Source organism: Rhagoletis pomonella, unplaced genomic scaffold (assembly GCF_013731165.1).
Source record: "Rhagoletis pomonella isolate Grant_MI unplaced genomic scaffold, Rhpom_1.0 Rhpom_scaffold_00010, whole genome shotgun sequence".
Taxonomy (NCBI): Eukaryota; Metazoa; Arthropoda; class Insecta; order Diptera; family Tephritidae; genus Rhagoletis; species Rhagoletis pomonella.
The window spans coordinates 8628363-8645493 of NW_023458564.1; the positions used below are offsets into that span (position 1 = coordinate 8628363).

At 37.1% G+C, this 17131-nt stretch overlaps 2 protein-coding genes across 5 annotated transcripts in view; both read left to right on the top strand.

Moving 5' to 3' along the window:
• Window positions 1-5004, top strand: part of LOC118746014 (E3 ubiquitin-protein ligase parkin) — a 5479-nt gene extending 475 nt beyond the window's left edge. For 2 of the 4 annotated variants that reach the window (XM_036479734.1, XM_036479733.1), the window contains 6 exons: window positions 35-183; window positions 241-475; window positions 541-886; window positions 967-1303; window positions 3809-3916; window positions 4003-5004. In XM_036479734.1, coding sequence (XP_036335627.1) covers window positions 35-183; window positions 241-475; window positions 541-886; window positions 967-1303; window positions 3809-3916; window positions 4003-4209 — 1382 coding nt within the window. In that variant the 3' untranslated portion in view covers window positions 4210-5004. Of the gene's footprint in view, window positions 184-240; window positions 476-540; window positions 887-966; window positions 1304-3808; window positions 3917-4002 lie in introns of all 4 variants that reach the window. The other 2 variants (XM_036479732.1, XM_036479731.1) reach the window with 2 other exon arrangements.
• Window positions 5005-9231: 4227 nt separating this feature from the next.
• LOC118746015 (ecdysone-induced protein 74EF) overlaps window positions 9232-17131 on the top strand; it is a 50160-nt gene continuing 42260 nt past the window's right edge. The window contains exon 1 of the mRNA XM_036479735.1: window positions 9232-9724. The gene's annotated coding sequence lies outside the window, so the exon portion shown is untranslated. The remainder of the gene's footprint in view (window positions 9725-17131) is intronic.

A 17131-nucleotide genomic window follows, 5' to 3' on the forward strand; every position in this document is an offset into this window, starting at 1 on the left:
ATTACCAACTCGCTAAGTATTTATATAAAAACAAATACGGGACGCACAATTTCTGTAAACTTAGAGCCGCAGTGGGACATAAAAAATGTAAAGGAAATTGTAGCACCACAATTGGGGCTACAACCGGAAGAAGTAAAAATCATATTCGCTGGCAAAGAACTCAGTGATGCAACAACCATTCAGGTAAACATGTTTTCATTAGTTTTTAATTGAAACATTACTTAAGCGAGCTATTTATAGGAATGCGATTTGGGTCAGCAAAGCATATTACATGCCATACGAACGCGGCCGCAACCGCAAAGGCAGCGGCTGCAGTCCACGGTTATGGAGGAGGAACCGGCGGATGCTGCAGGCACAACCACCCCCACTGGACGTGCGACCACTTCGCTCTCTGAAGAACCGTCGAAGCCGTTGTGCGAAACATTAGTCGATTTGCAGCTTTTGAGTGACGAACGCGTGAACATTAATGAGGAAGGCAAGTAAAAAAGTTAAAGAGATGATAGTATGATATTACTTATACATACAGAATTTGGTTTTTAGATCGCCTACGTACAAAAGCGCATTTTTTCGTGCACTGTACGCAATGCAATAAGCTATGCAAAGGAAAGCTACGTGTGCGCTGCTCACTCTGCAAAGGTGGCGCATTCACTGTGCATCGTGATCCTGAATGCTGGGATGATGTGCTGAAACCACGTCGCATTACTGGGCATTGTGAAAGCCAAGAAGTGGCTTGTTTTGATAATGCAACAGGCAATCCACCATACACTGAATTTTATTTCAAATGCGGTGAGCATGTGTCCGGTGGGGAGAAAGACTTTGCAGCGCCTTTGAATTTAATAAAAATTAATATAAAAGATGTGCCTTGCTTGGCGTGTACAGATGTTAGGTGAGCTGTTGACAAATAGTTGCTAATGTGCAAATGATTGTTTAACTTAACTTTGTTTCTTTCCTAATTTAATTTTTAAGTGAAACCGTTCTAGTCTTCCCCTGTGCATCGCAACACGTCACTTGTCTTGACTGTTTTCAGCAATATTGTCGCTCACGTTTATCTGAGCGACAATTTATGCCACATCCAGACTTTGGTTACACCTTACCATGTCCTGCGGGTTGTGAGAATTCTTTTATAGAAGAAATACATCATTTTAAACTTTTATCGCGTGATGAATATGCGCGTTATCAGCGTTTTGCAACCGAGGAATATGTGCTGCAGGCAGGCGGTGTATTATGTCCGCAACCTGGTTGCGGCATGGGATTGTTGGTGGAACCAGAATGCAAAAAGGTCACCTGTCAAAATGGTTGTGGTGTAAGTTACTTACTGGGTAATTCTGGCTAAGATTAGTGGAAAGTCTTTTGTAAGACAATTAAGACAGGGAAAATTTTCTATATATACATACATATAGTACACATACATACATAGGTATACATTTTTAGTTTCATTATATTTTTAGGAACTTATTTTGTTTTTAAACGACTTCACAAAAAGGCCTTATAACAATTGTGTTCCAACACTTTTATTGTGCTTGAGTAAAAAACAATAACTTACGTTTTGGTAGAAGTTATATCTGCTTTTTCGGAGATCACCACATCTTCTCATCAGACTTTTTCACTGGGATTCGATCCAACTACCCCAGCGGCCAAAGCCAGTAGTCTACCCACTGAGCTAAGTTCGCCATGTAAACTGTTGTTGCTTTTCCACTTTTTTCATGTGTTAAGCCAGCTACAATCTTCATCTACCGAAATGTGAATTGTTGTTTTTTTCCCCAAAAACTTTCAATGAAAACGGCCTCAAGTTCAATAAAATTGTTGAATATTGATTTAATTATTAAATAATTTTATTCTAGTATATGTATGTATATTTTTTTCTCTTTTAATTTTTATTTATCAATTTAATTTTTAGACTATTATTTTAAAAAGAATATATCGACTACTGAATGGAAGATCGACCGATCTTGGTAGCCAGTTCGAAAACGCCCTATCTCAAAAAATTTTCAAGAACGCCCTATTTCAAAATTTTATTGCAAAACACCTTATCTCAGAATTTGGTTCAAAAATGCCTTATCTCACTTCAAAATGTATAGAAAATGTGGGCATTTTTGAATCGGCTGCTAAGAATCGAATTCTGAAATAGGCCGTTCTTCAACCAAATTTTGAAATAGGGTGCTCTTGGAAAGGTTTTTGAGATAGGGTGCTTTCGAACTGGCTGCCGAGATAACTCGATCCTCCACTCAGCAGTCGAAATATTTATACCCGAGCGCACTTGTGCACAAGGGTATATTAATTTTGTTCACATAACGGTTATTTGTAACAGCCAAAACGAATCGAGATAGATATAGACAAATGTATACATAAATGCTCAGAATGAATAGAGAAGTCTATTAAGCCATGACTGTCTGTCCGTCCGTCTGTCCTTCTGTCCGTCCGTCCGTGTACACGATACCTCGAGCAAAAATTGAGATATCTCAACGAAATTTGGTATGTAGATTTCCATTAATACAAGGTAGGTTGGTATTGGGCGAAATCGGTCTGTAACCACGCCCACTTTCCATATAACGGTAATTTCCAGTAATACGAAAACTGCGATATTTTAGTAACTACTGAAGATAATTCACTCAAACTTGATATTTACAATCATTTTCAGACGAAAAATAAGAATATTATAAATTTTTGGAAAATGGGCGTAGCCACCCACGCCCACTTATGGTTATATGTGTATATCTTGGTAACCGCTGCACCAATTTCTTCCAAACTTGGCACAGTTGTTGGCCTTGGTGCAGCATACTAAATGGCCGAAAATTTAAAAAATCTGACAATAACCACGCCCATATCCCATATAACGGTAATTTAGAGAAATACAAAATCTTCAATAAATCAGTAAATATTAAAGCTAATTTATTCAAAATTGATGCTTGCAACAATTCTTTACCAAGAAATACGTTTATGGTAAAATTTTGGAAAATGGGCGTGGCACCGCCCACTTATGATCACATATACATATGTATATCGGTAACCGTTCTACCAATTTGTACCAAACTCGGTATTTTTATTGTGCTTGCCACATAAAAGCAAAACGTTGAAAATTATTGAAGTCGGACTAAAATTACGGCCGCTTTTCATATAACGGTAAATTTCAGAAATCCTTGAAACTGCAATATTTCGAAATTTAAGGACGCTAAACATATATTTAATACTTGCGCTGGGTATTTAATGTTAGGCTCCGCCCGAACTTAAACTTTCTTACTTGTTTTCTTTTAATTTTTTAAGAACTTATTTTATTTTTTTCTCGTTTAATATTTTTTTAAGTTTAATTTCCTGTTAAATTTTAGATTGTATTATTTTAAAAGAAAAATATTTTAAACGAACTTATCTTTTTCTATTTATTTGTTTTTCCTTTTTAATTAACTTTTCCTTTAATTTTTTATAATTGACTGTTTAAAAAATCATTTTTTTTAACATGAGCATTAAATTTTTAGAAACTTGTTTTATAAACTTTGTTCCTTTTTTAATTTTGATTTCAATTTCAATTTTTAGTTTGTATTGCTTTAAAAAGGAAAATATACATATTTTTTTATTTAGTTTAATTTTTGCAAACTTATTGCTAAAAGACAAACAGAAAAACGCTAAGACGTCCTTGTTAGCAGATGTTTCAATTAGTCTTTTGAAAGTCAGAAAAGACCTTTCTAGATTTTTCCCAAAACTGAGAATTGTTTTACGAACCACTTTTGTGTTTCGAAAGATTGTGGTGAGTTGCCAGAATTGCCCTCTTAAACTTGTTCTTATGTTTGTTATTAGTAAATTCTCTAAATTTTAGTATGTTTTCTGCCGCAATTGCTTGCAAGGCTACCACTTAGGCGACTGTTTGCCAGAAGGCACGAGCACGAGTGCAAGTGGCTCCTGTGAATACGCTGTCGATCCAAATGTATGTATGAACGTCATGACGCGTATGGGTATATAAATTTGTAATATTACTAATGCTATTTTATTATATTAATTATTGTCATTTAGCGCGCAGCTGAGGCACGATGGGACGAAGCGAGTAAAGTGACTATCAAAGTCATGACAAAGCCATGTCCCAAATGTCGTACCCCTACCGAACGTGATGGCGGTTGTATGCATATGGTATGTACACGCGCTGGCTGCGGCTTCGAATGGTGCTGGATTTGTCAAACCGAATGGACAAGAGACTGCATGGGCGCTCATTGGTTTGGATAGAAGTGGAAAAAGATTTTATTCTCATTTGGCTATAATTATATATGAAAGTACATATATTTATATATATCTATAAAAATATATATTTTATATCTTCATAAAGAAATATGTTAAGTTGACGCTGATAAAGTTTGGAGTGACAAAAAACGTGTATAAGAAAAAGTACAATAAAAACTAAACTACTACATATTAGGAAGGTATGATAATCTAATACAAAAAAATGTTTTCAAAATAACAGTTATTAGTAGAAAGACGTCTCTGTTAGGTTAGCAATTTCTATTGCGGCGCAACTAAAGAACTATTTTTTATCAAAAAAGGTCAAAATCTTGCTACTACAATAGAATAAAATTTGAACAAAATAAAAACTGATTGTTTTGCCTATACAACATATAGTATGAACTAGATACATACATTTGCATTTTTGTTTCTTTACAGAGTAGTTATAAAACTTTATAAAAATTAAAGTGGTTCATTTGCCAATTTCTTCTAAACCCTGATTTTTAATAAACACAAACTAATTTATTGATGTAGTTGTTGTTGTTGGTTTCAAATTCTATTAGGTCCTTAATGAGTAAGGCTGTCTTTTTAAACGCATTCATGCAAAGTATCAGGCTCTTTTATTTCTCAACCATAAGGGATAACAGTATCCAAACTTTATTAAAAATTCGTATTTCTTCATGGTTGCACATATCTACGGTGACCATGTTTATGAGAGCCGAATACGGGACAAAAAATAATTTTGCAAATTTTTTCCACACTGTTTTCCCTGAAACAGTGTCCTTATAGTAAAATCACAAATTTGTATGATCATTTTCTCGATTTTTTTACCCCGTAAAATTTGTTAAAAAAATTTTAGTGTAATAAAGTGCAGTTTTAAGTCGGTAAGGCTTACGACTAATTTTTGGCAATGTTTTTTTTGTTGACGGTGTTACGCATTTTTTTCATACAAAGTATGTATTTTCGACCTTTTTTTGAAAGAGAAGCAAATGAGCAGAAATTTCCACTCGCACTTTATTATACTCAATTTTAATGAGTTACAGAACTGCGAACCAAATTTTTTTCTAACAAATCTAATTAAAAAGTTTGAAATATTGGTGAAACATTCCAGAATTAATTCTTATTATTCTTTTTGCACAAAGCTGGAAATTTATTATTATATTGTTTTTGTTAGAAAAAGAGCTTTACTTCCATAAAATAAATAATGAACATTAAATAAACTAAGGAAAAATAGCCAAAACTTACTAAAATGTCGAGTCCTAATTTCTATTTTGGCCACTGTATGCATTCCTCGATTCGAATCAGAAAATAATTAATAATAAGATTAGAAAATAATAACTGTTTATAAAGAAAATTACCAACATCACTAAAAACTCGTACATAGGCATGCCATTTTTATGAGCTGTTAAGGCGTCAGAACACCGAATACGGGACAAATACAGGACATTAAAAGAAATACAGAACATTTGGCGTCCCGTATAAAATAAATAAATTACCAGGGCAATGGGTCAAAAAAAAGAACTGCCCCGTATAATACAGGACGGATGGTCACCGCACGCATATCGCATATTGATATGAATCATACTCTGGAAATAAAAGAGATTGATGCTTTGCAGTAATGCGTTTAAGAATACAGCCTAATATACCGATTTTTGTACAAAGCTGAATGCTCGCTGCCTTTCAATGCCATTTGTATATAAATATGTAAGTCAAAAATTATTTCAATCAATAGGTTTATATATAACATTTGAATTTTAATTTACTAATAGCATTCAATTAAAAAAATTAACGGTATGAAATGATAAATAAAAGTCAAATGATAACTACTAATTGCAATTAAACTATCAATTTCTTAATACAAATGAATTTACACATGCAGAAGAAAGTGTCTGGGGATATATCCAATGCAATAATGACAATTCACATTCATACGTATATACATACATCCATACATATAAATAGCGCTGCGCGAGAGTTGCAATTGAAAAATGCTATATATTCGTATATGTACGTATATACACCTGGCGTGGTAATATGTACTTACTTGTGTACGTATCGATAGTCCTCTGCAATAACGGCACAATTCAAATTCGAAAAATAAAAACTTTTTCTAATCTTAAGTGGCTCATGTCTCTAATCCTTGTCTAATCCTTACTACTTACTTTACTCAGAATTAGACATGGATTAGATAAGGATTAGAGACATAAGCCACTCAACAGTAGGAAGGGATTTAATTTTTTGAATTTTGAATTGTGTCGTTAATGCAGAGGGTCATCGATATGTAAAACTTACATATTTTCCCGATTCCACATGGCGTATGAGCAACATTCTGTATGAGTGAACTTAACATTACTCATACCACATGTTGTACAGCAATGCAAATTTTCCATATGGCAGCATACATACATACATGCACACATACATACATACATACATACACACATACATACACACATACATACACATGGGCGTAGCCAGGTAGGGGCAGGGGGGTGCTCGAGCTCCCCCCTAACTTTCAAATTTTCCTTATATATATATAAAATAGTACCCTGAAATGCCAGCTTAATAGCGTCGAGCCCCCCCCCTAAATTTCATTTTGGCTACGCCGATGTACATACATACATACAACATTAAAAATTGGAGCGATAAAAAAAGTATACAAAAAAGTTTGATGCATTCTTATATGTTGACTGAAGTTTTTAGCAATTTAAAAGTATTTTGTATGACTAATGATGGATTTCGAGTTCCAGCAGCCACTTACATATGTACATACGTACATACTAAAATCGATTTGTATGGAGATATGTACACATTGCTGTACCTGCATACATACATAATTATGTAAAGTACACTTTTTCTCTGCTCACAATTTTTATTTTTTTTTTGCAGTACATACGGTATTTTTTCCTAACGCTCTCATTTAATTGATTTTTGCCATTTTCATCCCCTTGCCAAAAGCTAAAATGCTCTCTGTTTTTGTTTTGATTTTGTTTTAAGCATTTTCGTAATCATTTTATACATTTCCCTTATTATTACTGTTGTTGTTAGTGCGCTCCATGGCGGCTACCAATGTTACGAAAATGAATGCTTAGCGGAAACAGTGAATTGAATACGTTTTTGCTCCCGCGGTGCCTCCACCATGCGTTTATATGTATGTACGAGTACATACTTGAGAGAGTATTCACATACATACATATGTACATATATATTTGTCTTTTATTTTTTGACGCTCTCTCGTTAAACTAGCTCCTGATTGTGCCTAAGTGCAAAGAGTCAGCAAAGCTATTGTGCCTTCGAATCGCCCAGCCTCCAACTCACTCTCACGCTTGCGTTTTTATGCGTATCTCAAATCGGTAAAATGTTGTTGACGATGTGGCTTGGCTTCGTACGCTCCGAATACGCGCTACACACAAATCGGGTCACATTGTTGGAGCACGTTTTTTTTGTACAAGTCGACAGTGTTCTACCTTTTAGGAAAATAATTAATGGAAAACGAGTAATGGTAATGGTAAGGAGGTAGTGATGTTTTTGGTAAAGATTGATAAAGATTAGATCAAAGGTAATCATAATTATTAAAGTAATGCTAACGGTAATTGCAATGGTATTATTAATTGTGATATTGTGGTAATGGTAATGATAATAAAGGCAATAGCAATGGTAAGGGTAGATATATGGCCATGATAGAGAGGTGCATTGCGACCTTGGGTCTATTGTGCCCTCAGAACTCATCACACGATCTCGCCTACTCCTAAGGCCCAAATGGAATGAAGCAATTTTAGGGCGACAGAGTTTGAATGTGCTTAGCCTCTGGCCGAACAGTATCTGCGGGTCTCTCTTGGCAGCTGAAGCTCTTACTCTACAACTGGTGGGTATTGAACTCCGATGACGACACTCAGGGGACAGTAGGTGGAAGTAATGGTCTCCCTGTGAATGTCGTTCATTGCCAGTCTATACCAATAGTCTGTAAGTTATATCATGTCATAGACTGACTAGATCGAAACTAAAATTGCTAGGCGTTCGTAGTTCTGTACTTCGTCCTTCAGTTCGTGGAGTTACCTTCTGGCATGCCTAAATGGAGGTTCCGCTTCAAGCATATGCCTGTTCGGGTGCTCTCGTCTGTAGGAACCAACAAGAAAATGCTTGCTGAGTTTGATGTTAAGCTCCGATACTAGGAGCATGGGGTATTTGTTATGAAGCTGATGTACAGCTGACATCAGAAGGCCGTCTGGAGCGGTCCTTAATGTTGCCAGTCGTCATTGTCGCGCCATCATCTGGCTTTTTTGGTGGAGGTAATGACCGTACGCCCGAAAAGCAGCCTGTACACCATGTTTTATATGTTGTGACAGGGTCGCTTTATAGGCTCCCCAAGTGCTGTCGGCTAGAGACTTGAGGACTTTGTTCCTGGCTCCCAGTTTATTACAGTTGGCTGAGGCTTGCGCTGAAAAGGAGATAAGGCTGTCAAACGTGACTCCAGCCCACTATACTTCAAACTGATCAGTAATAGACGAAGTCTGAAGTAAACGCCTGTGGAAACTGCGTTTCGGGACCAGCTTCTTATGACCTTATCTGTTATGGTGACTACAGAGTTGTTAACTGCGCCAAAGTAAGATACTTGACGTGGAGCTTTTGTGATGAGGTGAAATTGATTCACTAAGTTCACATTCACCAAGGAATTTTCAGCAAATCTTCCTTTGCGAATACTTCACTGTGCAAGAAGCTTATACAATTGGAGCTTCTCGGTAATAAAGCAAGCCTTCATACATATGTATATGGATCGTCTAAGTATCCTCGCCGACGCATAACGACCAACTGCGCGACACGAATGCCTAAATCGTGAGCAATGGTTTGCCCCATTGGAGCAATGCGGTCGATGGTCGATGCTTGCATTTAGGGTGCTGCCCAATATTTGTATGTTTAATATGTGTGTATGTATGTATGCAATGAGGCATGGAGTACATTAAATTGTATAGCAGCCGCGAGCAATCAACTAGCCAGGCCAACAAGCTTTGAGTCAGTCTTCGTCGCACTTTTGCAAACAACAGTCGCACTTTGACGGATAAAAACGCACAGAATTTTTTTCTATTTGTCATTTAATTGATTGTAGGTGCTTGCTGCCTGCTACACAGGCCATGTGTATGCGTGTGCAATACTTTTTGCATAGTTACTCGGGTTTTCCGGTGTTCTCTGACCTCCTACTCGTCTGCGTTTGGCCTGTGCGTGTGTGTGCGAAGTAGATTTTACCAGTGCTTTTGGCAGTGATAAGGAATAGGAAATTTCGATCGCGCGCGGCGTTGTTAGTTTGTATTCGGTCGCTCTGTGGAAATTGGGCAGAAAAAACATAAAAAATATAACCTACCTATACATATATTTGTAACGGTTTTAACTTTGAAAAATTAATTTTGGAAATTTGTTGTTTCTAATTAATAAAATATAACTTGTGCGTTGTAAAACAGATGCACAAATGAGCATTGAATTGAATACCAATTTTAAAAGCGAATGGCGCCAAATTACTTCACATTAGGTAAACTTACAAACAAAGCATATTTTAAAATATAAAATTTATTATAAACTTATATGCATAGCGCTAGCTTAGGAAACGTTTTTTATATTCAATGAAAGAAAAATTTGCTAAGCCCAAAGGTCGCACCGAAAATCCGATAAGGCGAAAATAATATGCAAACATTTAATCAAAATCGAATCGATACGAATCATAATTCGTATGGAATTTTACTTTGCTTTAAACACGCAAAATGTTGCATTCAAAGTTTTGCGAAATACTTGAAGAAAATGGCTACAAAAGGTTTTTTCTTTCGTGTAAAATTTGTAAAACGGGACTTAAGCATTTTTCACACACATTTCTATGCTAATCATACATATGTTATTGCAAGCAACTTTTTTTCAAAACAAAAACCGTCAGAATTCAGGCTGACAGTGCGTATACGCAACTTTTTTAAGCGACATTTTTTCCAAAATTTTCTTTTTGATGCAGAACTGCTCTACGAATATTTCTGCATGAAATCTTTAAAATATTGTCGCTTACGTTATTTTGACAGCTAGGACAGCGATATGTTACCCTTTGGGCAAAAGGCATCATTTCACGAAAGAAAATGTGTTAAGCTTGAAGAAATAGATATGCATATCCTTTTGCAATCAATATTTTATCACACATTTTTATGCGTATTCTATGTTTCAATGTTGCAATGGCGCAACTTTTCAAAAGTCATCGCGTGGTGGTCATTTAACGACGAATCGGGCAACACCCTTTTATCGGCAGGTTTGACCGCGAGCGGCGTTCGCACAAAAAGTGTTCATATCAAATAGAAAGTATGCTTTCAGAAAAATACATATGTAGGTATGAACATTAGGGTGCATCACTCTCCATGCCAAAAAAAAGGTAATGTTTTTTCAACGGAAATAAAGAGTTTATTATATTTTAAGACTTCTACCAAAAAATTTTGGCAAATAATAAGGTTTACGTGAACTACTAGAAAACACCGTGCGACTGCAAATTTTACACAAAAAAAAAGTTAACATATTTGCGCAAATAGGAGCCAAAAATAGTAAAACTTCGTTTGTTATAGTTTTTATCTCTGACGTCGGGATTTTTTAAGGACTTCGGAATTTTAAATTTATGTTTAATTCAAAAAATGATTTAAAAAATTCGGTGGAATATAGAATAACAATATGTGTGTCAAATAAAAGAGAAAATTGTGTAGAATTAAAACAGATACAATTTGTTGATGCATGAGGACGAATAGGTATTAAAAATGCCCTTTTAAAATGTCATCCTTAAATATCCCTGAAAATTTGGAATATATTTTTTTTTGAAAAAATGTTTTTTTATGAACTAATATATACACATCCTCGTCCTTCTTGCTCTATTAGCTTAATAAAATAAAATTAAATTAATAAAACATATTAGTCCTCGTGAACCAAAAAAAAAATTTTTAATTATACAGAACATCTCTTTCATTTGGTACACATAATGTTATTCTACATTGCACGGAATTTTTCCAGTATTTGTTTAAATTAATTATATCTTTGAAATTTCATAGCCTTTAGAAAAAAATCCTGCGTCAGAGATGGCCTTCGTTTTTGTGAGAAAATTGATAGTATCGTGTGTTTTGAAATTTTTTCTTTTTCTTTTTCACATGGTGAAATACATCCAAAAATCGGGGTTTTTAAAAGCGTTTTAGCTTAAAATGTCTGCATAAACATTTGTAAAAAATGTTATCAATGGAATCAATATAATTAAATTTTTTGAGTTATTTTCATTTCTTAACATTTTTTCGTAATATTCAGCCGGAATTCTTAAAATATTATAATTTTTTCTGATTTCGGTGGAAAACTTAATTTTTTTTTTGGTGATACACCCTAATGTGCAAACTTACAAATTTGCACAAACATACATGTATACATAAGTGCATATGCATGTATCATACATATGTATGTTTATGTGTATGCAGTTAGCTTTTATATAGACGAATCAACTTTTTTAAAGCGTCGTCCAGCGTGTGCGAATATTAATAATGAAAAATTTTGACGCTGCATGTTGAATGAAAGTAGGAGTACACCTTACATATGAGAGTTTTCAAAAATTTACGTATTCTCGCCATTTTTCTAAAAGCATCCAGTTATGTGGAAAGGTCACAAAGTTCGCTGAACTGAGAACTTGGTGCAGCTAAAGACGAATTTTTTACCTAGCACCATTCCACTTATCTCTTAATAAACCAGTGAATCTGGGCTTCGATTATGGAAAAAATTGAGTACCCCCGAGGGTTGAGTTCCGCACCAGGCTAGGTTAGGTTAGGTCGGTGTGAGAAAAACTTGTGCGCCCAAGTAGCAGCTAAGTGTCATTTTGATACCATAAACGTCAAGTAAATATGTAAGTATAAATCAGCGTCGTTGATAAAGTTGTTGTGGAGGCTTATATCAGCGAATACTTGTAACGATGTTAACTCATATGCTCTAAGTATAGTCCCTGCAGTACGGGGGAGTGACTACAGGACTGCTGAATCGGTAGCTACCTGATAAACACCGTCAATTACCGACCGACTACTTGTAGTGTATTTCATCGAATACTTTTACAAGGCAATGTCCTAGGCGGTAGTCACCATCGACTCTCTCTGCACTACCGGGAGTTACTAAAGTAGTCACTTGGGTGATTTATGGGCGCCCTCTGTCGTAGTTTTTCGCTATTCTACTTACGACTGGTTCGACTCTGCACTACCATGTGCACTACCACGGGTTAATAGAGGAGCTACTTACCTTGGAGTCGGTGCAGTAGCGGTTCAAAAGTAGCGATTGACTCCAGCAGTACTGGGGGGGTATTACTGCTGGTCACACTGGTTTACAACAAAAATGTTCCATGGATGCCATTATCCAATTGCTATGTAGAATTTCTCGGTGATTTCGAAAATCGAGTTAATTTTTGTTTCTATGGATACGTTTTCGATTCAGCTTAAAAAAATAGTGGTTCTACTTAATCACGTATATCCTACGAACCAATTGAACAAGCGTAATACGAAATACGGCAAATGAAAGCCAATGAAATTCTCCATAAGCCGTATATAAATCATTTTTCGATAGGCCTGATAGTTTCTGAGAAACGTCCGGTCTGGGATTTCTTATTAAGTTTTGTGTTCTCTTAGGGTTGTACACAAACCTCGTTAGTTTGGATATACGGCAGCCCGCCGCCAGCCGATAACTTTGATCTGATTTCTGAAGGTTGTGGAGAAAGGTTTCACTGTAAAACCCACTCTGGCTAACTAGTCTGCAGCCTTGTTGCCGGAAATGTTGCGATGGGCAGGGACCCAAACCAAATCTAAATCGAGCTGACTACTTGCTGCATTTAAAAGAGTCCTACACTCACTGATCAATTTCGATTTCTAGTAAAAACGCCAGGACCTTAATAGCCGCCTGGCTGAACGCCTCACCATCAACTCCGTGGTTATTTTTCAGTTACAGCCAACTGATAGCATATACGCATGTATGCAATTTTTCAGGCGGTGCTCCAACAGTCGCATTGACCGAGTGAGCAAAGCACTGGGGTACCGTTACAGAGATCCGAGGTTCGAGTCGAGGTAGTTTCATAAAATTTTTATGATAAATATTGAAGTGCATATATAGCGATCTAAAGGGTAGTGTATGATAAAAGAAAACGTGGTCTACCCGGAAAGGACGCGGTAGGAGGCGATCTCCTCCTTTTAGTTCACAGAATTATTCTTAGCAACTACAACGAAAAAGTCCGTGTAAATACGTATCATTTATTTTTTACCATATGGCAAACAAAAAAACAAGTACCCTCATACATATGTATAACAAAATCAATAAAACCAACACTCCCGTTGCGAAACTGGAAAAAAAACCAACCAGTAAGAAATGCCACAAAACAAGCTGTAAGAAAGAAATTCCGTGAAGTTGCTGCTTATTTTTTTCTGCATTCTGTTGCAGCAATTTTTGAGCTTTCAGATTGCCTTCACACTACTATGTGTACCGTTATTTACCACGTTTTTTGTATAACGTTATGCTTGCTAGCTGTTCACTTGTACATCCATTCACTTGTTCGCTTGTTTATTCATTTTCTTTTATGCTGTTATTTCGCAAGTCAATTTCAATTTTGCGCTCTTGCGGTGCTTATTGATTTATTCCTTGTTGTAGTTATTGTTGCTGTCGCGCAAACTATGAAAATATATGTACATAGATGTCGTAGATATGAAGCAGGGACAGCAACAACAGTGGTAACAACAATCAATACAAAGCTGATGGTAAGCCATATATGTATGTACATACTGTCACTGTGGCATCGCTTTATCCTTTCATCATCACTGGCATACACATGCGCATGCCGACATATATATGTACATACAAATGTACACATGTGTATGTATATATTGTAAGTACACGTGCATGAGGAAATCCCTTTTGAAACGCGTTATCTGGAAAGTCCCATTCGCTTTTTGGTGCTCATTTTTCGCCAACTCACCGTAAAAGCGTCTCAACTCGTGCAGCATGACTCGCCTGCAATGACAACAGTGGCTAACGTCAGTCAGTTCATCATTGTCGTCATCATGATTGTAGTGGGGCTCACGCTTTGGCATACATACATACATATGTATTCGTGCACATAATTTCCTTTAAATGCGCTCTCGAAGCTTCGCACTCTTATTTCATTCTTATGTCTCATTCTCATATCTCCTGGGAGTTTTAATGATTTTTGTATGTTTCAGAGCTTGCTATTAAATTCTCTTTTTTCATGCTTATTAACTCTTCACCGGAATTTGAATTCCGCTATTTATCAACATACTTATTTAGTTACTTATGCGCACGCATGGACATAAATATACTTATACATACATACACATACTCCTCGACACTTTTGCGTTTTCTCAGTTTGGCGCTCTATTTTTTAATTTCATTGTACTTTTTTTGCACCTCCTTCCATTCCCTCCGCTTGATTTTTTGATGTTTTGCTAAGAGTCTTCTAAAATACATACATATGCAGATATGGACATACATACATACATACAGAATTTATATTAAAAACATATTTTTCTTCTTCTTATTATTTCGCGCTATAACCGCCTAAGCAACTTTGGTCGAGTTCAACAAAGCACGCCAGTTGTTTCTCTTCTGTGCCAACTGACGCCAATTGGAAGTGGCAAGTGAAGCAAGAGTCCTTCTCCACTTGGTCTTTCCATCGTAAGGGGAGCCTCCCTATTCCTCTGCTAACACCAGCGAGTTCCGAGTTGAATACTTTCAGAGCTGGAGCGTCGGAGTCCGTTCGTACGACATGGCCAAGCCAGCGGAGCTGCTGTATTTTAATTCACTGCACTATGTCGTTGCAAAGCTCATACAGCTCATCATTCCATCGTCTGCGATACTCGCCATGGCCAACGCGAAAACGCCTGTACATCCTCCGCAAGATCTTTCTCTCGAATACTCCAAGCTGCCATTGTCCATGCTTCTGCGCCATATATGTACCAGCACAGGCAATATAAGTATGTATATCGTCGCTTGGCGCGCAAATCTTCGTATCTGCCAAATGCATTACCACGTATGAGATGGCATAGAAAAACATTTATTTTGTTTACCCTGCCTCTCTTTTATAGTAAATATTTATGGTAGAAGCCTATATTTAGTAAGTTTCGTTAGCAAACCATTCAAACGTCCTGAAGAACATAATTTTCTCCGCTCTTTTGCGAAATTTTCGGACTATCTTATACGTGGTATTGGATTTGGCGGATACGAGGTATTGCGCGCCAAGCGACGACATAAAGTGTGATTTTCGTATGTCGAGGGCTTTACTACTTCTGTATTACTTACTCAGTCCAAAGTAGCACTTATTGGCAAGAGTAATTCTCCCTTAGATTTCGATGTTGACATTATTATCGGTGTTAATTTCGAAACTATAACTGTCAACAGTGTCATGAGTGCCAAGGCGCGAATGCTCTGACTGTTTGTTTGATGGCAGGCGAAAATTCGGCTTCCTCGTTATCACCAGACCCATTCACTTTGCTTGCTTATTCAACTTTGAAATGGCAGAACAGACTTCGCCGTTTTTTTGTTACCGATGATGTGGATGTCATCGGCGTAAGCCAGCAATTACACGCTCTTGTCGTGAACTGTTCGTGAGTGGTTCAGTTCTGCAGCTCTTATTATCTTCTCCAAAATCCGATTAAATAAATCACTCAAATGGGAGTCTCCCCATCTGCAACCTCGTTTTGTGGCAAACGCCTCGGAGAGGTCTTTCCCAATTCTGACGGAACTGGTGGTATAGCTCAACGCCATTTTACACAGCCGTATAAATTTCACGGGGATACTAAATCTTTTTAGTGCAGTCGAAAGTAAATAGATTGTGAGTGTCGGTCCTTTTCTCGCGGGTATTTTCAAAGATTTGGCGCATTGTGAATACCTGGTCTATGGTGGATTTACCAGGTCTAAGGCCACACTGATAAGGCCCAATCAGTTCTTCAACATGGGCTTCATACAATACACTCGATAAGACCTTGCGGTTACAAGGCTGATCCCGCGGTAGTTGACGCGAATGGCGGGGTCGCCTTTCTTGTCGATCGGCAGAGCATACTGAAGTTCCAGTTGTCGGGCATGCGTTCATCTGACCATATTCTGCATAACAGTTGATGCATGCAGCATGCACCTTATCAGCTCCTCGCCTCCATACTTGAATAGCTCGGCTGGCAGGCCGTCAGCTCCAGCAGCTTTGTTGTGTTTTAGCCACATAATCGCTATTCGTACCGCATTATAGTAACGCGGTGGGACATAGACTCCATCTCCATCGACTGGGGGCTCGTATTCGCCTTCGCCACAACTTTCTGTGCTGCTACCAGTGAAGAGGGTGAAACGTGTGTTAATGTGCGTCGCCTCTAACCACAGCTTTCCCAAAATGTAATTGCCCTCTTCACGTGTGCGCTACGAATTCGAGAAGGAAATGCAACGGGATTTCGAGCAACCGGAACTACTTAGGAATATGGCTCTAAATTTGTCTTCAAAATTAACCCCCAAAGGGATCGATCCAAACTTTCTTGAAATTCTTCCTATAAGTTAATTAAACTGGAAGCAAAAGGATGTATCGGCCTCTCATCCCCTTTGCCGTAAATTGCAAAGATCGTTTGCTGACCGCATTGTGCGGGTTAAGTGTGCTTTGTAGCGCTCTAAGCCCAGCGCTGGGAGTTGTTCTCAAAGTATCGGGGATGCATACGTAGCATAACGTTCAACAATGCATCTTGAGTCTAGACTCACCGCTTGGATTGTCTTTCACATTGTTATAGATTACAGGTGAGATTTTGATTCAAAACGCTCGGGCTACTTAGTTATTTCAGTCAGTATCTTCTTTAATTATTTATGCCCCATTTCGTTTTTAGTTATTCGAATTCAACGATATTAAGCATTTTCGTAAATTTCTAAAAAA